This window comes from Salvelinus alpinus, chromosome 2 (genome assembly GCF_045679555.1).
Source record: "Salvelinus alpinus chromosome 2, SLU_Salpinus.1, whole genome shotgun sequence".
In the NCBI taxonomy this organism is placed as follows: domain Eukaryota; kingdom Metazoa; phylum Chordata; class Actinopteri; order Salmoniformes; family Salmonidae; genus Salvelinus; species Salvelinus alpinus.
In genome coordinates this window covers 117,153,765-117,173,274 of record NC_092087.1, presented here as the reverse complement: position 1 = coordinate 117,173,274, position 19,510 = coordinate 117,153,765, and the positions used below count along the sequence as shown (strand labels likewise).

The 19,510-nt window shown below is 43.6% G+C and overlaps 1 protein-coding gene across 1 annotated transcript in view; it reads right to left on the bottom strand.

Moving 5' to 3' along the window:
- Window positions 1-9,284, bottom strand: part of LOC139542306 (low affinity immunoglobulin gamma Fc region receptor III-A-like) — a 27,163-nt gene extending 17,879 nt beyond the window's left edge. The window contains exon 1 of the mRNA XM_071347571.1: window positions 8,993-9,284. Coding sequence (XP_071203672.1) covers window positions 8,993-9,284 — 292 coding nt within the window. The remainder of the gene's footprint in view (window positions 1-8,992) is intronic.
- Between the last annotated feature and the right edge of the window lie 10,226 nt (window positions 9,285-19,510).

Here is a 19,510-nt window from a genome sequence, read left to right as displayed (position 1 = left end):
AGATTCAATATGAGACCCTTTGATGTGTTCTACCAGTCTACACCAGATTCAATATGAGACCCTTTGATGTGTTCTACCAGTCTACACCAGATTCAATATGAAACCCTTTGATGTGTTCTACCAGTCTACACCAGATTCAATATGAGACCCTTTGATGTGTTCTACCAGTCTACACCAGATTCAATATGAGACCCTTTGATGTGTTCTACCAGTCTACACCAGATTCAATATGAGACCCTTTGATTAGTTCTACCAGTCTACACCAGATTCAATATGAGACCCTTTGATGTGTTCTACCAGTCTACACCAGATTCACTATGAGACCCTTTGATTAGTTCTACCAGTCTACACCAGATTCAATATGAGACCCTTTGATTAGTTCTACCAGTCTACACCAGATTCAATATGAAACCCTTTGATGTGTTCTACCAGTCTACACCAGATTCAATATGAGACCCTTTGATGTGTTCTACCAGTCTACACCAGATATAATATGAGACCCTTTGATTAGTTCTACCAGTCTACACCAGATTCAATATGAGACCCTTTGATGTGTTCTACCAGTCTACACCAGATTCAATATGAGACCCTTGGATGTGTTCTACCAGTCTACACCAGATTCAATATGAAACCCTTTGATTAGTTCTACCAGTCTACACCAGATTCAATATGAGACCCTTTGATGTGTTCTACCAGTCTACACCAGATTCAATATGAGACCCTTTGATGTGTTCTACCAGTCTACACCAGATATAATATGAGACCCTGGTGTGAACCCAGATCTCCTGCACAGCAAATGACTGTTTTAGCCCACTGAGCTAAAGCCTTGTGTAGCCAATACAAGTCTTAATGTCTCAGGCAAGGTTACTGTCATCATGTGGGCGTGGTTCACCAAACCACTTCTATGACACAGGAGGGGACTGAGCACGCACCCCCGAGGGGCCCCCCGTGATGAGCTGTAGTTGATGAATAGCATTCTCACATAGGTGTTCCTTTTGTCCAGGTGGGAAAGGGCAGTGTGGAGTGCAATAGAGATTGCATCATCTGTGGATCTGTTGGGGCGGTTTGCAAATTGGAGTGGGTCTAGGGTTTCTGGGATAATGGTGTTGATGTGAGCCATGACCAGCCTTTCAAAGCACTTCATGGCTACAGACGTGAGTGCTACAGGTCGGTAGTCATTTAGGCAGGTTACCTTAGTGTTCTTGGGCACAGGGACTATGGTGGTCTGCTTGAAACATCTTGGTATTACAGGGGATGAAAATGTCAGTGAAGACCCTTGCCAGTTGGTCAGCGCATGCTTGGAGTACACGTCCTGGTTATCCATCTGGCCCTGCGGCCTTGTGAATGTTGACCTGCTTAAAGGTCTTACTCACGTCGGCTACGGAGAGCGTGATCACACAGTCGTCCGGAACAACTGATGCTCTCATGCATGTTTCAGTGTTACGAAGCGAGCATAGAAGTAATTCAGCTCGTCTGGTAGGCTCGTGTCACTGGGCAGCTCTCAACTGTCCCTTTGTAGTCTGTAAGGGTTTGCAAGCCCTGCCACATCCGACGAGCGTCAGAGCCGGTGTTGTACGATTCGATCTTAGTCCTGTATTGATGCTTTGCCTGTTTGATGGTTCATCAGGACCAGCGGGATTTTCTTAAGGTCCCCGGCTATGAGTGCCGCCTCTGGACGAGCATTTTCCTGTTTGCTTATGACCTTATACAGCTCATTGAGTGCAGTCTTAGTGCATCGGTTTGTGGTGGTAAATAGACAGCTAAGAAAAATATAGATGAGAACTCTCTAGGTAGATAAGATATAACAGTTTTTAATGTACGGTTGGTAGGATATACAGTTGAAGTCGGAAGTTTACATACACTTAGGTTGGAGTCATTAAAACTCGTTTTTCAACCACTTCACAAATGTCTTGTTAACAAACTATAGTTTTTGGCAAGTCGGTTAGGACATCTACTTTGTGCATGACACAAGTAATTTTTCCAACAATTGTTTACAGACAGATTATTTAACTTATAATTCACTGTATCGCAATTCCAGTGGGTCAGAAGTTTACATACACTATGTTGACTGTGCCTTTAAACAGCTTGGAAAATTCCAGAAAATGATGTCATGGCTTCAGAAGCTTCCGATAGGCTAATTTACATCATTTGAGTCAATTGGAGGTGTACCTGTGGATGTATTTCAAGGCCTACCTTCAAACTCAGTACCTGTTTGCTTGACATCATGGGAAAATCAAAAGAAATCAGACAAGACCTCAGAAAAATTGTAGATCTCCACAAGTCTGGTTCATCCTTGGGAGCAATTTCTAAACACCTGAAGGTACCACGTTCATCTGTACAAACAATAGTAGACAAGTATAAACACCATGGGACCACGCAGCCGTCATACCGCTCAGGAAGGAGACACGTTCTGTCTCCTAGATATGAACGTACTTTGGTGCGAAAAGTGCAAATCAATCCCAGAACAACAGCAAAGGACCTTGTGAAGATGCTGGAGGAAACAGGTACAAAAGTATCTATATCCACAGTAAAATTAGTCCTATATCGATATAACCTGAAAGGACGCTCAGCAAGGAAGAAGTCACTGCTCCAAAACCGCCATAAAAAAGCCAGACTACGGTTTGCAACTGTACATGGGGACAAAGATCGTACTTTTTGGAGAAATGTCCTCTGGTCTGATGAAACAAAAATAGAACTGTTTGGCCATAATGACCATTGTTATGTTTGGAGGAAAAAGGAGGAGGCTTGTAAGCCGAGGAACACCATCCCATCCATGAAGCATGGGGGTGGCAGCGTCATGTTGTGGGGGTGCTTTGCTGCAGGAGGGTCTGGTGCACTTCACAAAATAGATGGCTTCATGAGGGAGGAAAATTCTGTGGATTTATTGAAGCAACATCTCAAGACATCAGTCAGGAAGTTAAAGCTTGGTCACAAATGGGGTCTTCCAAATGGACAATGACCCCAAGCATACTTCCAAAGTTGTGGCAAAATGGCTTAACCTGTTATGGCTGCAGCCCGAAGCCGGTACACCTATGACAACATCCAGCTCAAGTGCAGGGCGCGAAATTCAAAATCTATTTTTTTTAAATATTTAACTTTCACACATTAACAAGTCCAATACAGCATTTGAAAGATAAACATCTTGTCAATCCAGCCAACATGTCCGATTTTTTAAATGTTTTACAGAGAAAACACCACATATATTTATGTTAGCTCACCACCAAATAAAAAAGAGTACAGACATTTTTCACAGCACAAGTAGGATGCAAGTAGCATGCACAAGCCAACCGAACTAACCTAGAACCAACCTAAATAACCTAGAAAAAACTACCTCAGATGACAGTCCTATAACATGTTACACAATAAATCTATGTTTTGTTAAAAAAATGTGCATATTTTAGCTATAAATCAGTTTTACATTACTGCTACCATCATAGCTACAGTCAGAAATCGCACGGGAGTAGCCAGAGAAAATACAGACACCAACGTCAACTACTAATTACACATCATAAAACATTTCAGAAAAATATATGGTGGATAGCTAATGAAAGAGAAAGATCTTGTGAATAGAGCCAATATTTCCGATTTTTGAAGTGTTTTACAGCAAAAACACAATATATCGTCATATTAGCTTACTACAATAGCTAACATCACAACAGCATTGACTCAAGGCAAACGGTAGCATAGCACAGTTCGACAGATATATGAAAAAGCATCCCAAATTGGGTCCTTATCTTTGTTGATCTTCCATCAGAATGTTCTCCAAGGGGTCCTTTGTTCAGAAATGTCTTTATTTCGATCCAGAACGAACAATTTCCCTCTTGAATTAGCAAGCACACTGGCAGTGCGACGCTAACCTCTCCATCTTGAAAAAATTATTGCGTCGCATCACGTCTAAAGTCCAGAATACATTTCAATAATATAATTAAACTATATTGAAAAAACATACTTTAGGATGATATTGTGACATGTATCAAATAAAATCGGAGCCAGAGATCATATTCACCTTTAACGAGTGTTTTCCAGGAGCCGAGTCCAGGTCCTACTTCGCGCCCAGAAAAAAATATAAAGTGCGCACACCTCACTCCAAGAGTGGACGAGATAATCAAGTCATTTCTGCTCTCACTTCCGCATGACACCCAGAGGAAGGCGTATGACGTGTTTCTACAGTCCTAAGTGACATGCCCTTTTATAGACAAGGTCTTGAAGAGCGACATCGATTTTGGAAATCTCACTTCCGGATAGGAAATGGGCTGTAAAAATAGTTCTGTTCCACTTAGAGAAATAATTAAAACGGTTTTAGAAACTAGAGACTGTTTTCTATCCAATATTAATAATAATATGCATATTGTAAGAGCAAAAATTGATTAAGAGGCCGTTTGAAAATTTGCACATATTTTCCAGTTTTTCAATACGCCCCCTGCAGCCATAACAAACAAACCTGACTAAGTTACACCAGCTCTGTCAAGAGGAATGGGCCAGGTGACCTCACAGAGAGAAACAACTAGCTTTGGTTGTCAGGAAGGTGACCTCACAGAGAGAAACAACTAGCTTTGGTTGTCAGGAAGGTGACCTCACATAGAGAAACAACTAGCTTTGGTTGTACAGGGGGGTGACCTCACAGAGAGAAACAACTAGCTTTGGTTGTCAGGAAGGTGACCTCACAGAGAGAAACAGCTAGCTTTGATTGTCAGGGAGGTGACCTCACAGAGAGAAACAACTAGCTTTGGTTGTCAGGGAGCTGACCTCACAGAGAGAAACAACTAGCTTTGGTTGTCATGGAGGTGACCTCACAGAGAGAAACAACTAGCTTTGGTTGTCAGGGAGCTGACCTCACAGAGAGAAACAACTAGCTTTGGTTGTCATGGAGGTGACCTCACAGAGAGAAACAACTAGCTTTGGTTGTCAGGGAGGTGACCTCACAGAGAGAAACAACTAGCTTTGGTTGTCATGGAGGTGACCTCACAGAGAGAAACAACTAGCTTTGGTTGTCAGGAAGGGGACCTCACAGAGAGAAACAACTAGCTTTGGTTGTCAGGGAGGTGACCTCACAGAGAGAAACAACTGGCTTTGGTGGTCAGGAAGGTGACCTCATAGAGAGAAATAACTAGCTTTGGTTGTCAGGAAGGTGACCTCACAGAGAGAAATAACTAGCTTTGGTTGTCAGGGAGGTGACCTCACAGAGAGAAACAACTATTTTGTGTCTGCTACGTGGTTGGAGCTTTGATATCTGCATGACAGGGCTCAGAATTGTATCCTGTGCAATTTTTTGTTGTTGTCTTGTCTAGCGAGACGAGAACTGAGAAGAGAACTGAGAAGAGAACTAACGTGTGTGTGAACACAAAGTTTCAGCAAACGCTTTACCTGCTTGACCACATACCTTCCTTCTGGCCCTGCTCATGCATAAGCTACTCAGTTACCTATGTAATGCTCACTGACTGGGCACGGAAACACAACACACACACACACCACACACACACACACACACACACACACACACACACACACACACACACACACACACACACACACACACACACACACAAGATCACTACACCTGACAGAGACTCACAACTACAGAGAGTAACACACTGGAGAGAGACTTGATATGAGAGGAGTAGCAGGAGTAAACAGAGAGAGAGAGAAGAGGAGAAGAAGAAGAGGAGGAAAATAGAGCAGGTGATGAATACATATAAATGCACCTCCATCATGACCGAGGCTGGAGTATACCAGTGTACTGAACAGCACTGAAACACACAGAGAGAACTATCACTATGGTACATGATGTAAACACTGCTGTTCCACAGATATTAAACCATACAGATATTAAACTATACATATAAATGTACCTCCATCATGACCGAGGCTGGAGTATACCAGTGTACTGAACAGCACTGAAACACACAGAGAGAACTATCACTATGGTACATGATGTAAACACTGAGCTGTTCCACAGATATTAAACCATACAGATATTAAACTATACATATAAATGTACCTCCATCATGACCGAGGCTGGAGTATACCAGTGTACTGAACAGCACTGAAACACACAGAGAGAACTATCACTATGGTACATGATGTAAACACTGAGCTGTTCCACAGACATTAAACCATACAGATATTAAACTATACATATAAATGTACCTCCATCATGACCGAGGCTGGAGTATACCAGTGTACTGAACAGCACTGAAACACACACAGAGAACTATCACTATGGTACATGATGTAAACACTGAGCTGTTCCACAGATATTAAACCATACAGATATTAAACTATACATATAAATGTACCTCCATCATGACCGAGGCTGGAGTATACCAGTGTACTGAACAGCACTGAAACACACAGAGAGAACTATCACTATGGTACATGATGTAAACACTGAGCTGTTCCACAGATATTAAACCATACAGATATTAAACTATACATATAAATGTACCTCCATCATGACCGAGGCTGGAGTATACCAGTGTACTGAACAGCACTGAAACACACAGAGAGAACTATCACTATGGTACATGATGTAAACACTGAGCTGTTCCACAGATATTAAACCATACAGATATTAAACTATACATATAAATGTACCTCCATCATGACCGAGGCTGGAGTATACCAGTGTACTGAACAGCACTGAAACACACAGAGAGAACTATCACTATGGTACATGATGTAAACACTGAGCTGTTCCACAGATATTAAACCATACAGATATTAAACTATATTGATATTAAACTATATTGATATTAAACTATATTGATATTAAACTATATTGATATTAAACTATATTGATATTAAACTATATTGATATTAAACTATATTGATATTAAACTATATTGATATTAAACTATATTGATATTAAACTATATTGATATTAAACTATATTGATATTAAACTATATTGATATTAAACTATATTGATATTAAACTATATTGATATTAAACTATATTGATATTACACTATACAGATATTAAACTATATTGATATTAAACTATATAGATATTAAACTATATTGATATTAAACTACACAGATATTAAACTATATTGATATTACATTATACAGATATTAAACTAAATAGATATTACACTATACAGATATTAAACTATATAGATATTAAACTATACATATATTAAACTATATAGATATTACATTATTCAGATATTAAACTATACAGATATTAAACTATATAGATATTACATTATACAGATATTAAACTATATAGATATTACACTATACAGATATTAAACTATATAGATATTAAACTATACATATATTAAACTATATAGATATTAAACTATATAGATATTAAACTATACAGATATTAAACTATATAGATTTTAAACTATACAGATATTATTAAACCATACAGATATTAAACTATATAGGTATTACACTATATAGATATTAAACTATACAGATATTAAACTATATAGGTATTACACTATACAGATATTAAACTATATAGATATTACACTATACAGATATTAAACTATATAGATATTAAACTATACAGATATTAAACTATATAGATATTACACTATACAGATATTAAACTATATAGATATTAAACTATACATATATTAAACTATATAGATATAAAACTATATAGATATTAAACTATACAGATATTAAACTATATAGATTTTAAACTATACATATATTAAACTATATAGATATTAAACTATATAGATATTAAACTATATAGATATTAAACTACATAGATTTTAAACTATACAGATATTAAACCATACAGATATTAAACTATATAGGTACTCACAGAGTAGAAGACAGGTGTGTTCCATCTCGATGAATTCTGTCACTTCCTCTCTCTAAACTCTTTAATGACTTATAGCCTGTCTACCCAGCCTCTAGTCTCCATACATGCACACTTCCTCTCTCTGAACTCTTTAATGACTTATAGCCTGTCTACCCAGCCTCTAGTCTCCACACATACACACTTCCTCTCTGCTGAGAAGGGCTGGGAGATGTGAAAGACCGTGTGGTGATAGAAGGGGGGTAGAGAGAGAAGAATGCTTATTTGAGCTGTTCTTGCCATAATATGGACAAGGTCTTTTACCAAATAGGGCTATCTTCTGTATACCTTGTCACAACACAACTGATTGGCTGAAACGCATTAAGAAGGAAAGAAATTCCACAAATTAACTTTTAACAAGATGCACCTGTTATTTGAAATGCATTCCAGGTGACTACCTCATGAAGCTGGTTGAGAGAATGCCAAGAGTGTACAAAGCTGTCATCAAGGCAAAGGGTGGCTACTTTGAAGAATCTAAAATATGAAATACATTTTGATATGTTTAATACTTTTTTGGTTACTACATGATTCCATATGTGTTATTTAGTTTTGAGGTTTTCACTATTATTCTACAAAGTAGAAAATAGTAAAAAATAAATAAAAACCCTTGAATGAGGAGGTGTTCTAAAACGTTTGACTGGTACTGTAAATATTCAGACCCTTTACTCAGTACTTTGTTGAGGCACCTTTCGCAGTGATTTCAGCCTAGAGTCTTCTTGGGTATGATGCTACAAGCTTGGCACACCTGTATTTGGGGAGTTTCTCCCATTCTTCTCTGCAGATCCTCTCAAGCTCTGTCAGGTTGGATGGGGAGCGTCGCTGCACAGCTATTTTCAGGTCTCTCCAGAGATGTTCGATCGGGTTCATGTCCGCGCTCTGGCTGGGCCACTCGAGTACATTCAGAGACTTGTCCCGAAGCCACTCCTGCGTTGTCTTGGCTGTGTGCTTAGGGTCGTTGTCCTGTTGGAAGGTGAACCTTCGCCCCAGTCTGAGGTCCTGAGCGCTCTGGAGCAGGTTTTCATCAAGGTTCTCTCTGTACTTTGCTCCGTTCATCTTTCCCTCGATCCTGACTAGTCTCCCAGTCCCTGCCGCTGAAAAACATCCCCACATCATGATGCTGCCACCAGGTCTCCGATTGAACCCGGTAGTGCAGCTTGGACTCCCTCCACCACCTGCTGCAGCAGCCTGGATGGAGGAAGACTCTGCCACCAGCTCTCTGAATGAACCCGGTAGTGCAGCTTGGACTCCCTCCACCACCTGCTGCAGCAGCCTGGATGGAGGAAGACTCTGCCACCAGCTCTCTGATTGAACCCGGTAGTGCAGCTTGGACTCCCTCCACCACCTGCTGCAGCAGCCTGGATGGAGGAAGACTCTGCCACCAGCTCTCTGAATGAACCCGGTAGTGCAGCTTGGACTCCCTCCACCACCTGCTGCAGCAGCCTGGATGAAGGAAGACTCTGACATGTCACTGCCAGATTTCCACCCCCGACTCTTTTTTGCAGGTTCACCCAACTTAGTGAACCTCTCTCTCACAAGCCTGGCCCACAATCTGGCAGAGATCAACACTCTGGCCCACAATCTGCAGAGATCACCACTCTGGCCCACAATCTGGCAGAGATCAGCACTCTGGCCCACAATCTGGCAGAGATCAGCACTCTGGCCCACAATCTGCAGAGATCTGCACTCTGGCCCACAATCTGGCAGAGATCAGCACTCTGGCCCACAATCTGGCAGAGATCAGCACTCTGGCCCACAATCTGGCAGAGATCAGCACTCTGGCCCACAATCTGGCAGAGATCAGCACTCTGGCCCACAATCTGCAGAGATCAGCACTCTGGCCCACAATCTGGCAGAGATCAGCACTCTGGCCCACAATCTGGCAGAGATCAGCACTCTGGCCCACAATCTGGCAGAGATCAGCACTCTGGCCCACAATCTGCAGAGATCAGCACTCTGGCCCACAATCTGGCAGAGATCAGCACTCTGGCCCACAATCTGGCAGAGATCAGCACTCTGGCTCACAATCTGGCAGAGATCAGCACTCTGGCCCACAATCTGCTAGAGATCAGCACTCTGGCCCACAATCTGGCAGAGATCAGCACTCTGGCCCACAATCTGGCAGAGATCAGCACTCTGGCTCACAATCTGGCAGAGATCAACACTCTGGCCCGCAATCTGGCAGAGATCAGCACTCTGGCCCACAATCTGCTAGAGATCAGCACTCTGGCTCACAATCTGGCAGAGATCAGCACTCTGGCCCACAATCTGCTAGAGATCAGCACTCTGGCCCACAATCTGGTAGAGATCAACACTCTGGCCCACAATCTGCTAGAGATCAGCACTCTGGCCCACAATCTGGTAGAGATCAGCACTCTGGCCCACAATCTGGCAGAGATCAGCACTCTGGCCCACAATCTGGCAGAGATCAGCACTCTGGCCCACAATCTGGCAGAGATCAGCACTCTGGCCCACAATCTGCTAGAGATCAGCACTCTGGCCCACAATCTGCAGAGATCAGCACTCTGGCCCACAATCTGCTAGAGATCAGCACTCTGGACCACAATCTGCTAGAGATCAGCACTCTGGCCCACAATCTGGCAGAGATCAACACTCTGGCTCACAATCTGGCAGAGATCAGCACTCTGGCCCACAATCTGGCAGAGATCAACACTCTGGCCCGCAATCTGGCAGAGATCAGCACTCTGGCCCACAATCTGGCAGAGATCAGCGCTCTGGCCCACATTCTGGCAGGGATCAGCACTCTGGCCCACAATCTGCAGAGATCAGCACTCTGGCCTACAATCTGCAGAGATCAGCACTCTGGCCCACAATCTGTCAGAGATCAGCACTCTGGCCTACAATCTGCAGAGATCAGCACTCTGGCCCACAATCTGGCAGAGATCAGCACTCTGGCCCACAATCTGCAGAGATCAGCACTCTGGCCCACAACCTGGCAGAGATCAACACTCTGGCCTACAATCTGGCAGAGATCAGCACTCTAAATGAGTCCCCAGATCCTGATCATACATCCTAGTGATGTCTATCTAAATGAGTCCCCAGATCCTGATCATACATCCTAGTGATGTCTATCTAAATGAGTCCCCAGATCTGGTCATACATCCTAGTGATGTCTATCTAAATGAGTCCCCAGATCCTGGTCATACAGCCTAGTGATGTCTATCTAAATGAGTCCCCAGATCCTGATCATACATCCTAGTGATGTCTATCTAAATTAGTCCCAGATCCTGATCATACATCCTAGTGATGTCTATCTAAATTAGTCCCAGATCCTGATCATACATCCTAGTGATGTCTATCTAAATGAGTCCCCAGATCCTGATCATACATCCTAGTGATGTCTATCTAAATGAGTCCCCAGATCCTGATCATACATCCTAGTGATGTCTATCTAAATTAGTCCCAGATCCTGATCATACATCCTAGTGATGTCTATCTAAATGAGTCCCCAGATCCTGATCATACAGCCTAGTGATGTCTGTCTAAATGAGTCCCCAGATCCTGATCATACATCCTAGTGATGTCTATCTAAATGAGTCCCCAGATCCTGATCATACAGCCTAGTGATGTCTATCTAAATGAGTCCCCAGATCCTGATCATACATCCTAGTGATGTCTATCTAAATTAGTCCCAGATCCTGATCATACATCCTAGTGATGTCTATCTAAATTAGTCCCAGATCCTGATCATACATCCTAGTGATGTCTATCTAAATGAGTCCCCAGATCCTGATCATACATCCTAGTGATGTCTATCTAAATGAGTCCCCAGATCCTGATCATACATCCTAGTGATGTCTATCTAAATGAGTCCCCAGATCCTGATCATACATCCTAGTGATGTCTATCTAAATGAGTCCCAGATCCTGATCATACATCCTAGTGATGTCTATCTAAATGAGTCCCAGATCATACATCCTAGTGATGTCTATCTAAATGAGTCCCCAGATCCTGATCATACATCCTAGTGATGTCTATCTAAATGAGTCCCCAGATCCTGATCATACATCCTAGTGATGTCTATCTAAATGAGTCCCCAGATCATACATCCTAGTGATGTCTATCTAAATGAGTCCCCAGATCCTGATCATACATCCTAGTGATGTCTGTCTAAATGAGTCCCCAGATCCTGATCATACATCCTAGTGATGTCTATCTAAATGAGTCCCCAGATCCTGATCATACATCCTAGTGATGTCTATCTAAATGAGTCCCCAGATCCTGATCATACATCCTAGTGATGTCTATCTAAATGAGTCCCCAGATCCTGATCATACATCCTAGTGATGTCTATCTAAATGAGTCCCCAGATCCTGATCATACATCCTAGTGATGTCTATCTAAATGAGTCCCCAGATCCTGATCATACATCCTCGTGATGTCTGTCTAAATGAGTCCCCAGATCCTGATCATACATCCTAGTGATGTCTATCTAAATTAGTCCCCAGATCCTGGTCCCAGATCCTGATCATACATCCTAGTTATGTCTGCCGACCACTTGGACAGTATTTTGTACTCCAAGCAAAGCCACGACACCGGACTCCAGTTCTTCAATAGAGCTTTGTCCCCCTTCTTCAGCAGCAGTGACATCACTGCCCTCTAGCAGCTGACTGGTAGAACAGAGTTCTCAGAGGACTTCTGAAAGACCTCTGAGAGATCGCTCATCAGTACATCTAGTATGGCTACTAGATACACTATATATAGCATGGCTACTAGATACACTATATATAGCATGGCTACTAGATACACTATATATAGCATGGCCTCTAGATACACTATATATAGCATGGTTACTAGATACACTATATATAGCATGGCTACTAGATACACTATATATAGCATGACTACTAGATACACTATATATAGCATGGCTACTAGATACACTATATATAGCATGGTTACTAGATACACTATATATAGCATGGCTACTAGATACACTATATATAGCATGACTACTAGATACACTATATATAGCATGGCTACTAGATACACTATATATAGCATGACTACTAGATACACTATATATAGCATGACTACTAGATACACTATATATAGCATGGTTACTAGATACACTATATATAGCATGGCTACTAGATACACTATATATAGCATGACTACTAGATACACTATATATAGCATGGCTACTAGATACACTATATATAGCATGACTACTAGATACACTATATATAGCATGGCTACTAGATACACTATATATAGCATGGCCTCTAGATACACTATATATAGCATGGTTACTAGATACACTATATATAGCATGGCTACTAGATACACTATATATAGCATGACTACTAGATACACTATATATAGCATGGCTACTAGATACACTATATATAGCATGGTTACTAGATACACTATATATAGCATGGCTACTAGATACACTATATATAGCATGACTACTAGATACACTATATATAGCATGGCTACTAGATACACTATATATAGCATGGCTACTAGATACACTATATATAGCATGACTACTAGATACACTATATATAGCATGGCTACTAGATACACTATATATAGCATGGCTACTAGATACACTATATATAGCATGGCTACTAGATACACTATATATAGCATGGCTACTAGATACTCTATATATAGCATGGCTACTAGATACACTATATATAGCATGGCTACTAGATACACTATATATAGCATGGCTACTAGATACACTATATATAGCATGGCTACTAGATACTCTATATATAGCGTGACCTCTAGATACACTATATATAGCATGACTACTAGATACACTATATATAACATGGCTACTAGATACACTATATATAGCATGACTACTAGATACACTATATATAGCATGGCTACTAGATACTCTATATATAGCATGGCTACTAGATACACTATATATAGCATGGCTACTAGATACACTATATATAGCATGGCTACTAGATACACTATATATAGCATGGCTACTAGATACACTATATATAGCATGGCTACTAGATACACTATATATAGCATGGCTACTAGATACACTATATATAGCATGGCTACTAGATACACTATATATAGCATGGCTACTAGATACACTATATATAGCATGGCTACTAGATACACTATATATAGCATGGCTACTAGATACTCTATATATAGCATGGCTACTAGATACACTATATATAGCATGGCTACTAGATACACTATATATAGCATGGCTACTAGATACACTATATATAGCATGGCTACTAGATACACTATATATAGCATGGCTACTAGATACACTATATATAGCATGGCTACTAGATACACTATATATAGCATGGCTACTAGATACACTATATATAGCATGGCTACTAGATACACTATATATAGCATGGCTACTAGATACACTATATATAGCATGGCTACTAGATACACTATATATAGCATGACTACTAGATACACTATATATAGCATGGCTGCTAGATACACTATATATAGCATGACTACTAGATACACTATATATAGCATGGCTACTAGATACACTATATATAGCATGGCTACTAGATACACTATATATAGCATGACCTCTAGATACACTATATATAGCATGACTACTAGATACACTATATATAGCATGGCTACTAGATACACTATATATAGCATGGCTACTAGATACACTATATATAGCATGGCTACTAGATACTCTATATATAGCATGGCTACTAGATACACTATATATAGCATGACCTCTAGATACACTACATATAGCATGACTACTAGATACACTATATATAGCATGGCTACTAGATACACTATATATAGCATGGCTACTAGATACACTATATATAGCATGACTACTAGATACACTATATATAGCAGGGATACTAGATACACTATATATAGCATGGCTACTAGATACACTATATATAGCATGGCTACTAGATACACTATATATAGCATGGCTACTAGATACACTATATATAGCATGGCTACTAGATACACTATATATAATTTTCTGTTGGAAAATGATTGCAAAAAATGACTCTTCTTGGCAAATCTAAACGTTTTAAACAAATTTTAATGTTTTTAAACTCTGACATTTAGGTTGTAAACATGTCACATGTTTTATGGTTTTACAGTGTGTGTGTGTCTTATAGCACAGTGACCTCGCTGGGTGGCAGGGTGAGTCTCTACTCCCTGAGAGACAGACAGACAGTGTCTTATAACACAGTGACCTCGCTGGGTGGCAGGGTGAGTCTCTACTCCCTGAGAGACAGACAGACAGTGTCTTATAACACAGTGACCTCGCTGGGTGGCAGGGTGAGTCTCTACTCCCTGAGAGACAGACAGACAGTGTCTTATAACACAGTGACCTCGCTGGGCGGCAGGGTGAGTCTCTTCTCCCTGAGAGACAGACAGTGTCTTATAACACAGTGATCTCGCTGGGTGGCAGGGTGAGTCTCTTCTCCCTGAGAGACAGACAGACAGTGTCTTATAACACAGTGACCTCGCTGGGCGGCAGGGTGAGTCTCTTCTCCCTGAGAGACAGACAGTGTCTTATAACACAGTGACCTCGCTGGGCGGCAGGGTGAGTCTCTACTCCCTGAGAGACAGACAGTGTCTTATAACACAGTGACCTCGCTGGGTGGCAGGGTGAGTCTCTTCTCCCTGAGAGACAGACAGACAGTGTCTTATAACACAGTGACCTCGCTGGGTGGCAGGGTGAGTCTCTACTCCCTGAGAGACAGACAGACAGTGTCTTATAACACAGTGACCTCGCTGGGTGGCAGGGTGAGTCTCTACTCCCTGAGAGACAGACAGACAGTGTCTTATAACACAGTGACCTCGCTGGGTGGCAGGGTGAGTCTCTACTCCCTGAGAGACAGACAGACAGTGTCTTATAACACAGTGACCTCGCTGGGTGGCAGGGTGAGTCTCTCACTCCCTGAGAGACAGACAGACAGTGTCTTATAACACAGTGACCTCGCTGGGCGGCAGGGTGAGTCTCTTCTCCCTGAGAGACAGACAGACAGTGTCTTATAACACAGTGACCTCGCTGGGTGGCAGGGTGAGTCTCTTCTCCCTGAGAGACAGACAGTGTCTTATAACACAGTGACCTCGCTGGGTGGCAGGGTGAGTCTCTACTCCCTGAGAGACAGACAGACAGTGTCTTATAACACAGTGACCTCGCTGGGTGGCAGGGTGAGTCTCTTCTCCCTGAGAGACAGACAGACAGTGTCTTATAACACAGTGACCTCGCTGGGTGGCAGGGTGAGTCTCTACTCCCTGAGAGACAGACAGACAGTGTCTTATAACACAGTGACCTCGCTGGGTGGCAGGGTGAGTCTCTACTCCCTGAGAGACAGACAGACAGTGTCTTATAACACAGTGACCTCGCTGGGTGGCAGGGTGAGTCTCTACTCCCTGAGAGACAGACAGACAGTGTCTTATAACACAGTGACCTCGCTGGGTGGCAGGGTGAGTCTCTACTCCCTGAGAGACAGACAGACAGTGTCTTATAACACAGTGACCTCGCTGGGTGGCAGGGTGAGTCTCTTCTCCCTGAGAGACAGACAGACAGTGTCTTATAACACAGTGACCTCGCTGGGCGGCAGGGTGAGTCTCTACTCCCTGAGAGACAGACAGACAGTGTCTTATAACACAGTGACCTCGCTGGGTGGCAGGGTGAGTCTCTTCTCCCTGAGAGACAGACAGACAGTGTCTTATAACACAGTGACCTCGCTGGGTGGCAGGGTGAGTCTCTTCTCCCTGAGAGACAGACAGACAGTGTCTTATAACACAGTGACCTCGCTGGGTGGCAGGGTGAGTTTCTTCTCCCTGAGAGACAGACAGACAGTGTCTTATAACACAGTGACCTCGCTGGGTGGCAGGGTGAGTCTCTACTCCCTGAGAGACAGACAGACAGTGTCTTATAACACAGTGACCTCGCTGGGTGGCAGGGTGAGTCTCTACTCCCTGAGAGACAGACAGACAGTGTCTTATAACACAGTGACCTCGCTGGGTGGCAGGGTGAGTCTCTACTCCCTGAGAGACAGACAGACAGTGTCTTATAACACAGTGACCTCGCTGGGTGGCAGGGTGAGTCTCTTCTCCCTGTGAGACAGACAGACAGTGTCTTATAACACAGTGACCTCGCTGGGTGGCAGGGTGAGTTGCTCTTTCTCCCTGTGAGACAGACAGACAGTGTCTTATAACACAGTGACCTCGCTGGGTGGCAGGGTGAGTCTCTGCTTCCCTGAGAGACAGACAGACAGTGTCTTATAACACAGTGACCTCGCTGGGTGGCAGGGTGAGTCTCTTCTCCCTGAGAGACAGACAGTGTCTTATAACACAGTGACCTCGCTGGGTGGCAGGGTGAGTCTCTACTCCCTGAGAGACAGACAGACAGTGTCTTATAACACAGTGACCTCGCTGGGTGGCAGGGTGAGTCTCTACTCCCTGAGAGACAGACAGACAGTGTCTTATAACACAGTGACCTCGCTGGGTGGCAGGGTGAGTCTCTTCTCCCTGAGAGACAGACAGACAGTGTCTTATAACACAGTGACCTCGCTGGGCGGCAGGGTGAGTCTCTACTCCCTGAGAGACAGACAGACAGTGTCTTATAACACAGTGACCTCGCTGGGTGGCAGGGTGAGTCTCTACTCCCTGAGAGACAGACAGACAGTGTCTTATAACACAGTGACCTCGCTGGGTGGCAGGGTGAGTCTCTACTCCCTGAGAGACAGACAGACAGTGTCTTATAACACAGTGACCTCGCTGGGTGGCAGGGTGAGTCTCTACTCCCTGAGAGACAGACAGTGTCTTATAACACAGTGACCTCGCTGGGTGGCAGGGTGAGTCTCTACTCCCTGAGAGACAGACAGACAGTGTCTTATAACACAGTGACCTCGCTGGGTGGCAGGGTGAGTCTCTTCTCCCTGAGAGACAGACAGACAGTGTCTTATAACACAGTGACCTCGCTGGGTGGCAGGGTGAGTCTCTACTCCCTGAGAGACAGACAGACAGTGTCTTATAACACAGTGATCTCGCTGGGTGGCAGGGTGAGTCTCTTCTCCCTGAGAGACAGACAGACAGTGTCTTATAACACAGTGACCTCGCTGGGTGGCAGGGTGAGTCTCTACTCCCTGAGAGACAGACAGACAGTGTCTTATAACACAGTGACCTCGCTGGGTGGCAGGGTGAGTCTCTACTCCCTGAGAGACAGACAGACAGTGTCTTATAACACAGTGACCTCGCTGGGTGGCAGGGTGAGTCTCTACTCCCTGAGAGACAGACAGACAGTGTCTTATAACACAGTGACCTCGCTGGGTGGCAGGGTGAGTCTCTACTCCCTGAGAGACAGACAGACAGTGTCTTATAACACAGTGACCTCGCTGGGTGGCAGGGTGAGTCTCTACTCCCTGAGAGACAGACAGTGTCTTATAACACAGTGACCTCGCTGGGTGGCAGGGTGAGTCTCTACTCCCTGAGAGACAGACAGACAGTGTCTTATAACACAGTGACCTCGCTGGGTGGCAGGGTGAGTCTCTACTCCCTGAGAGACAGACAGACAGTGTCTTATAACACAGTGACCTCGCTGGGTGGCAGGGTGAGTCTCTTCTCCCTGAGAGACAGACAGGACAGTGTCTTATAACACAGTGACCTCGCTGGGTGGCAGGGTGAGTCTCTACTCCCTGAGAGACATACAGACAGTGTCTTATAGCACAGTGACCTCGCTGGGTGGCAGGGTGAAGTTCTCTACTCCCTGAGAGACAGACAGACAGTGTCTTATAACACAGTGACCTCGCTGGGTGGCAGGGTGAGTCTCTACTCCCTGAGAGACAGACAGACAGTGTCTTATAACACAGTGACCTCGCTGGGCGGCAAGGGCGAGTCTCTACTCCCTGAGAGACAGACAGACAGTGTCTTATAACACAGTGACCTCGCTGGGTGGCAGGGTGAGTCTCTACTCCCTGAGAGACAGACAGACAGTGTCTTATAACACAGTGACCTCGCTGGGTGGCAGGGTGAGTCTCTTCTCCCTGTGAGACAGACAGACAGTGTCTTATAACACAGTGACCTCGCTGGGCGGCAGGGTGAGTCTCTTCTCCCTGAGAGACAGACAGACAGTGTCTTATAACACAGTGACCTCGCTGGGTGGCAGGGTGAGTCTCTTCTCCCTGAGAGACAGACAGTGTCTTATAACACAGTGACCTCGCTGGGTGGCAGGGTGAGTCTCTCCCTCCGAGAGACAGACAGACAGTGTCTTATAACACAGTGACCTCGCTGGGTGGCAGGGTGAGTCTCTACTCCCTGAGAGACAGACAGACAGTGTCTTATAACACAGTGACCTCGCTGGGTGGCAGGGTGAGTCTCTACTCCCTGAGAGACAGACAGACAGTGTCTTATAACACAGTGACCTCGCTGGGCGGCAGGGTGAGTCTCTTCTCCCTGAGAGACAGACAGTGTCTTATAACACAGTGACCTCGCTGGGTGGCAGGGTGAGTCTCTTCTCCCTAGAGACAGACAGACAGTGTCTTATAACACAGTGACCTCGCTGGGCGGCAGGGTGAGTCTCTTCTCCCTGAGAGACAGACAGTGTCTTATAACACAGTGACCTCGCTGGGCGGCAGGGTGAGTCTCTACTCCCTGAGAGACAGACAGTGTCTTATAACACAGTGACCTCGCTGGGTGGCAGGGTGAGTCTCTTC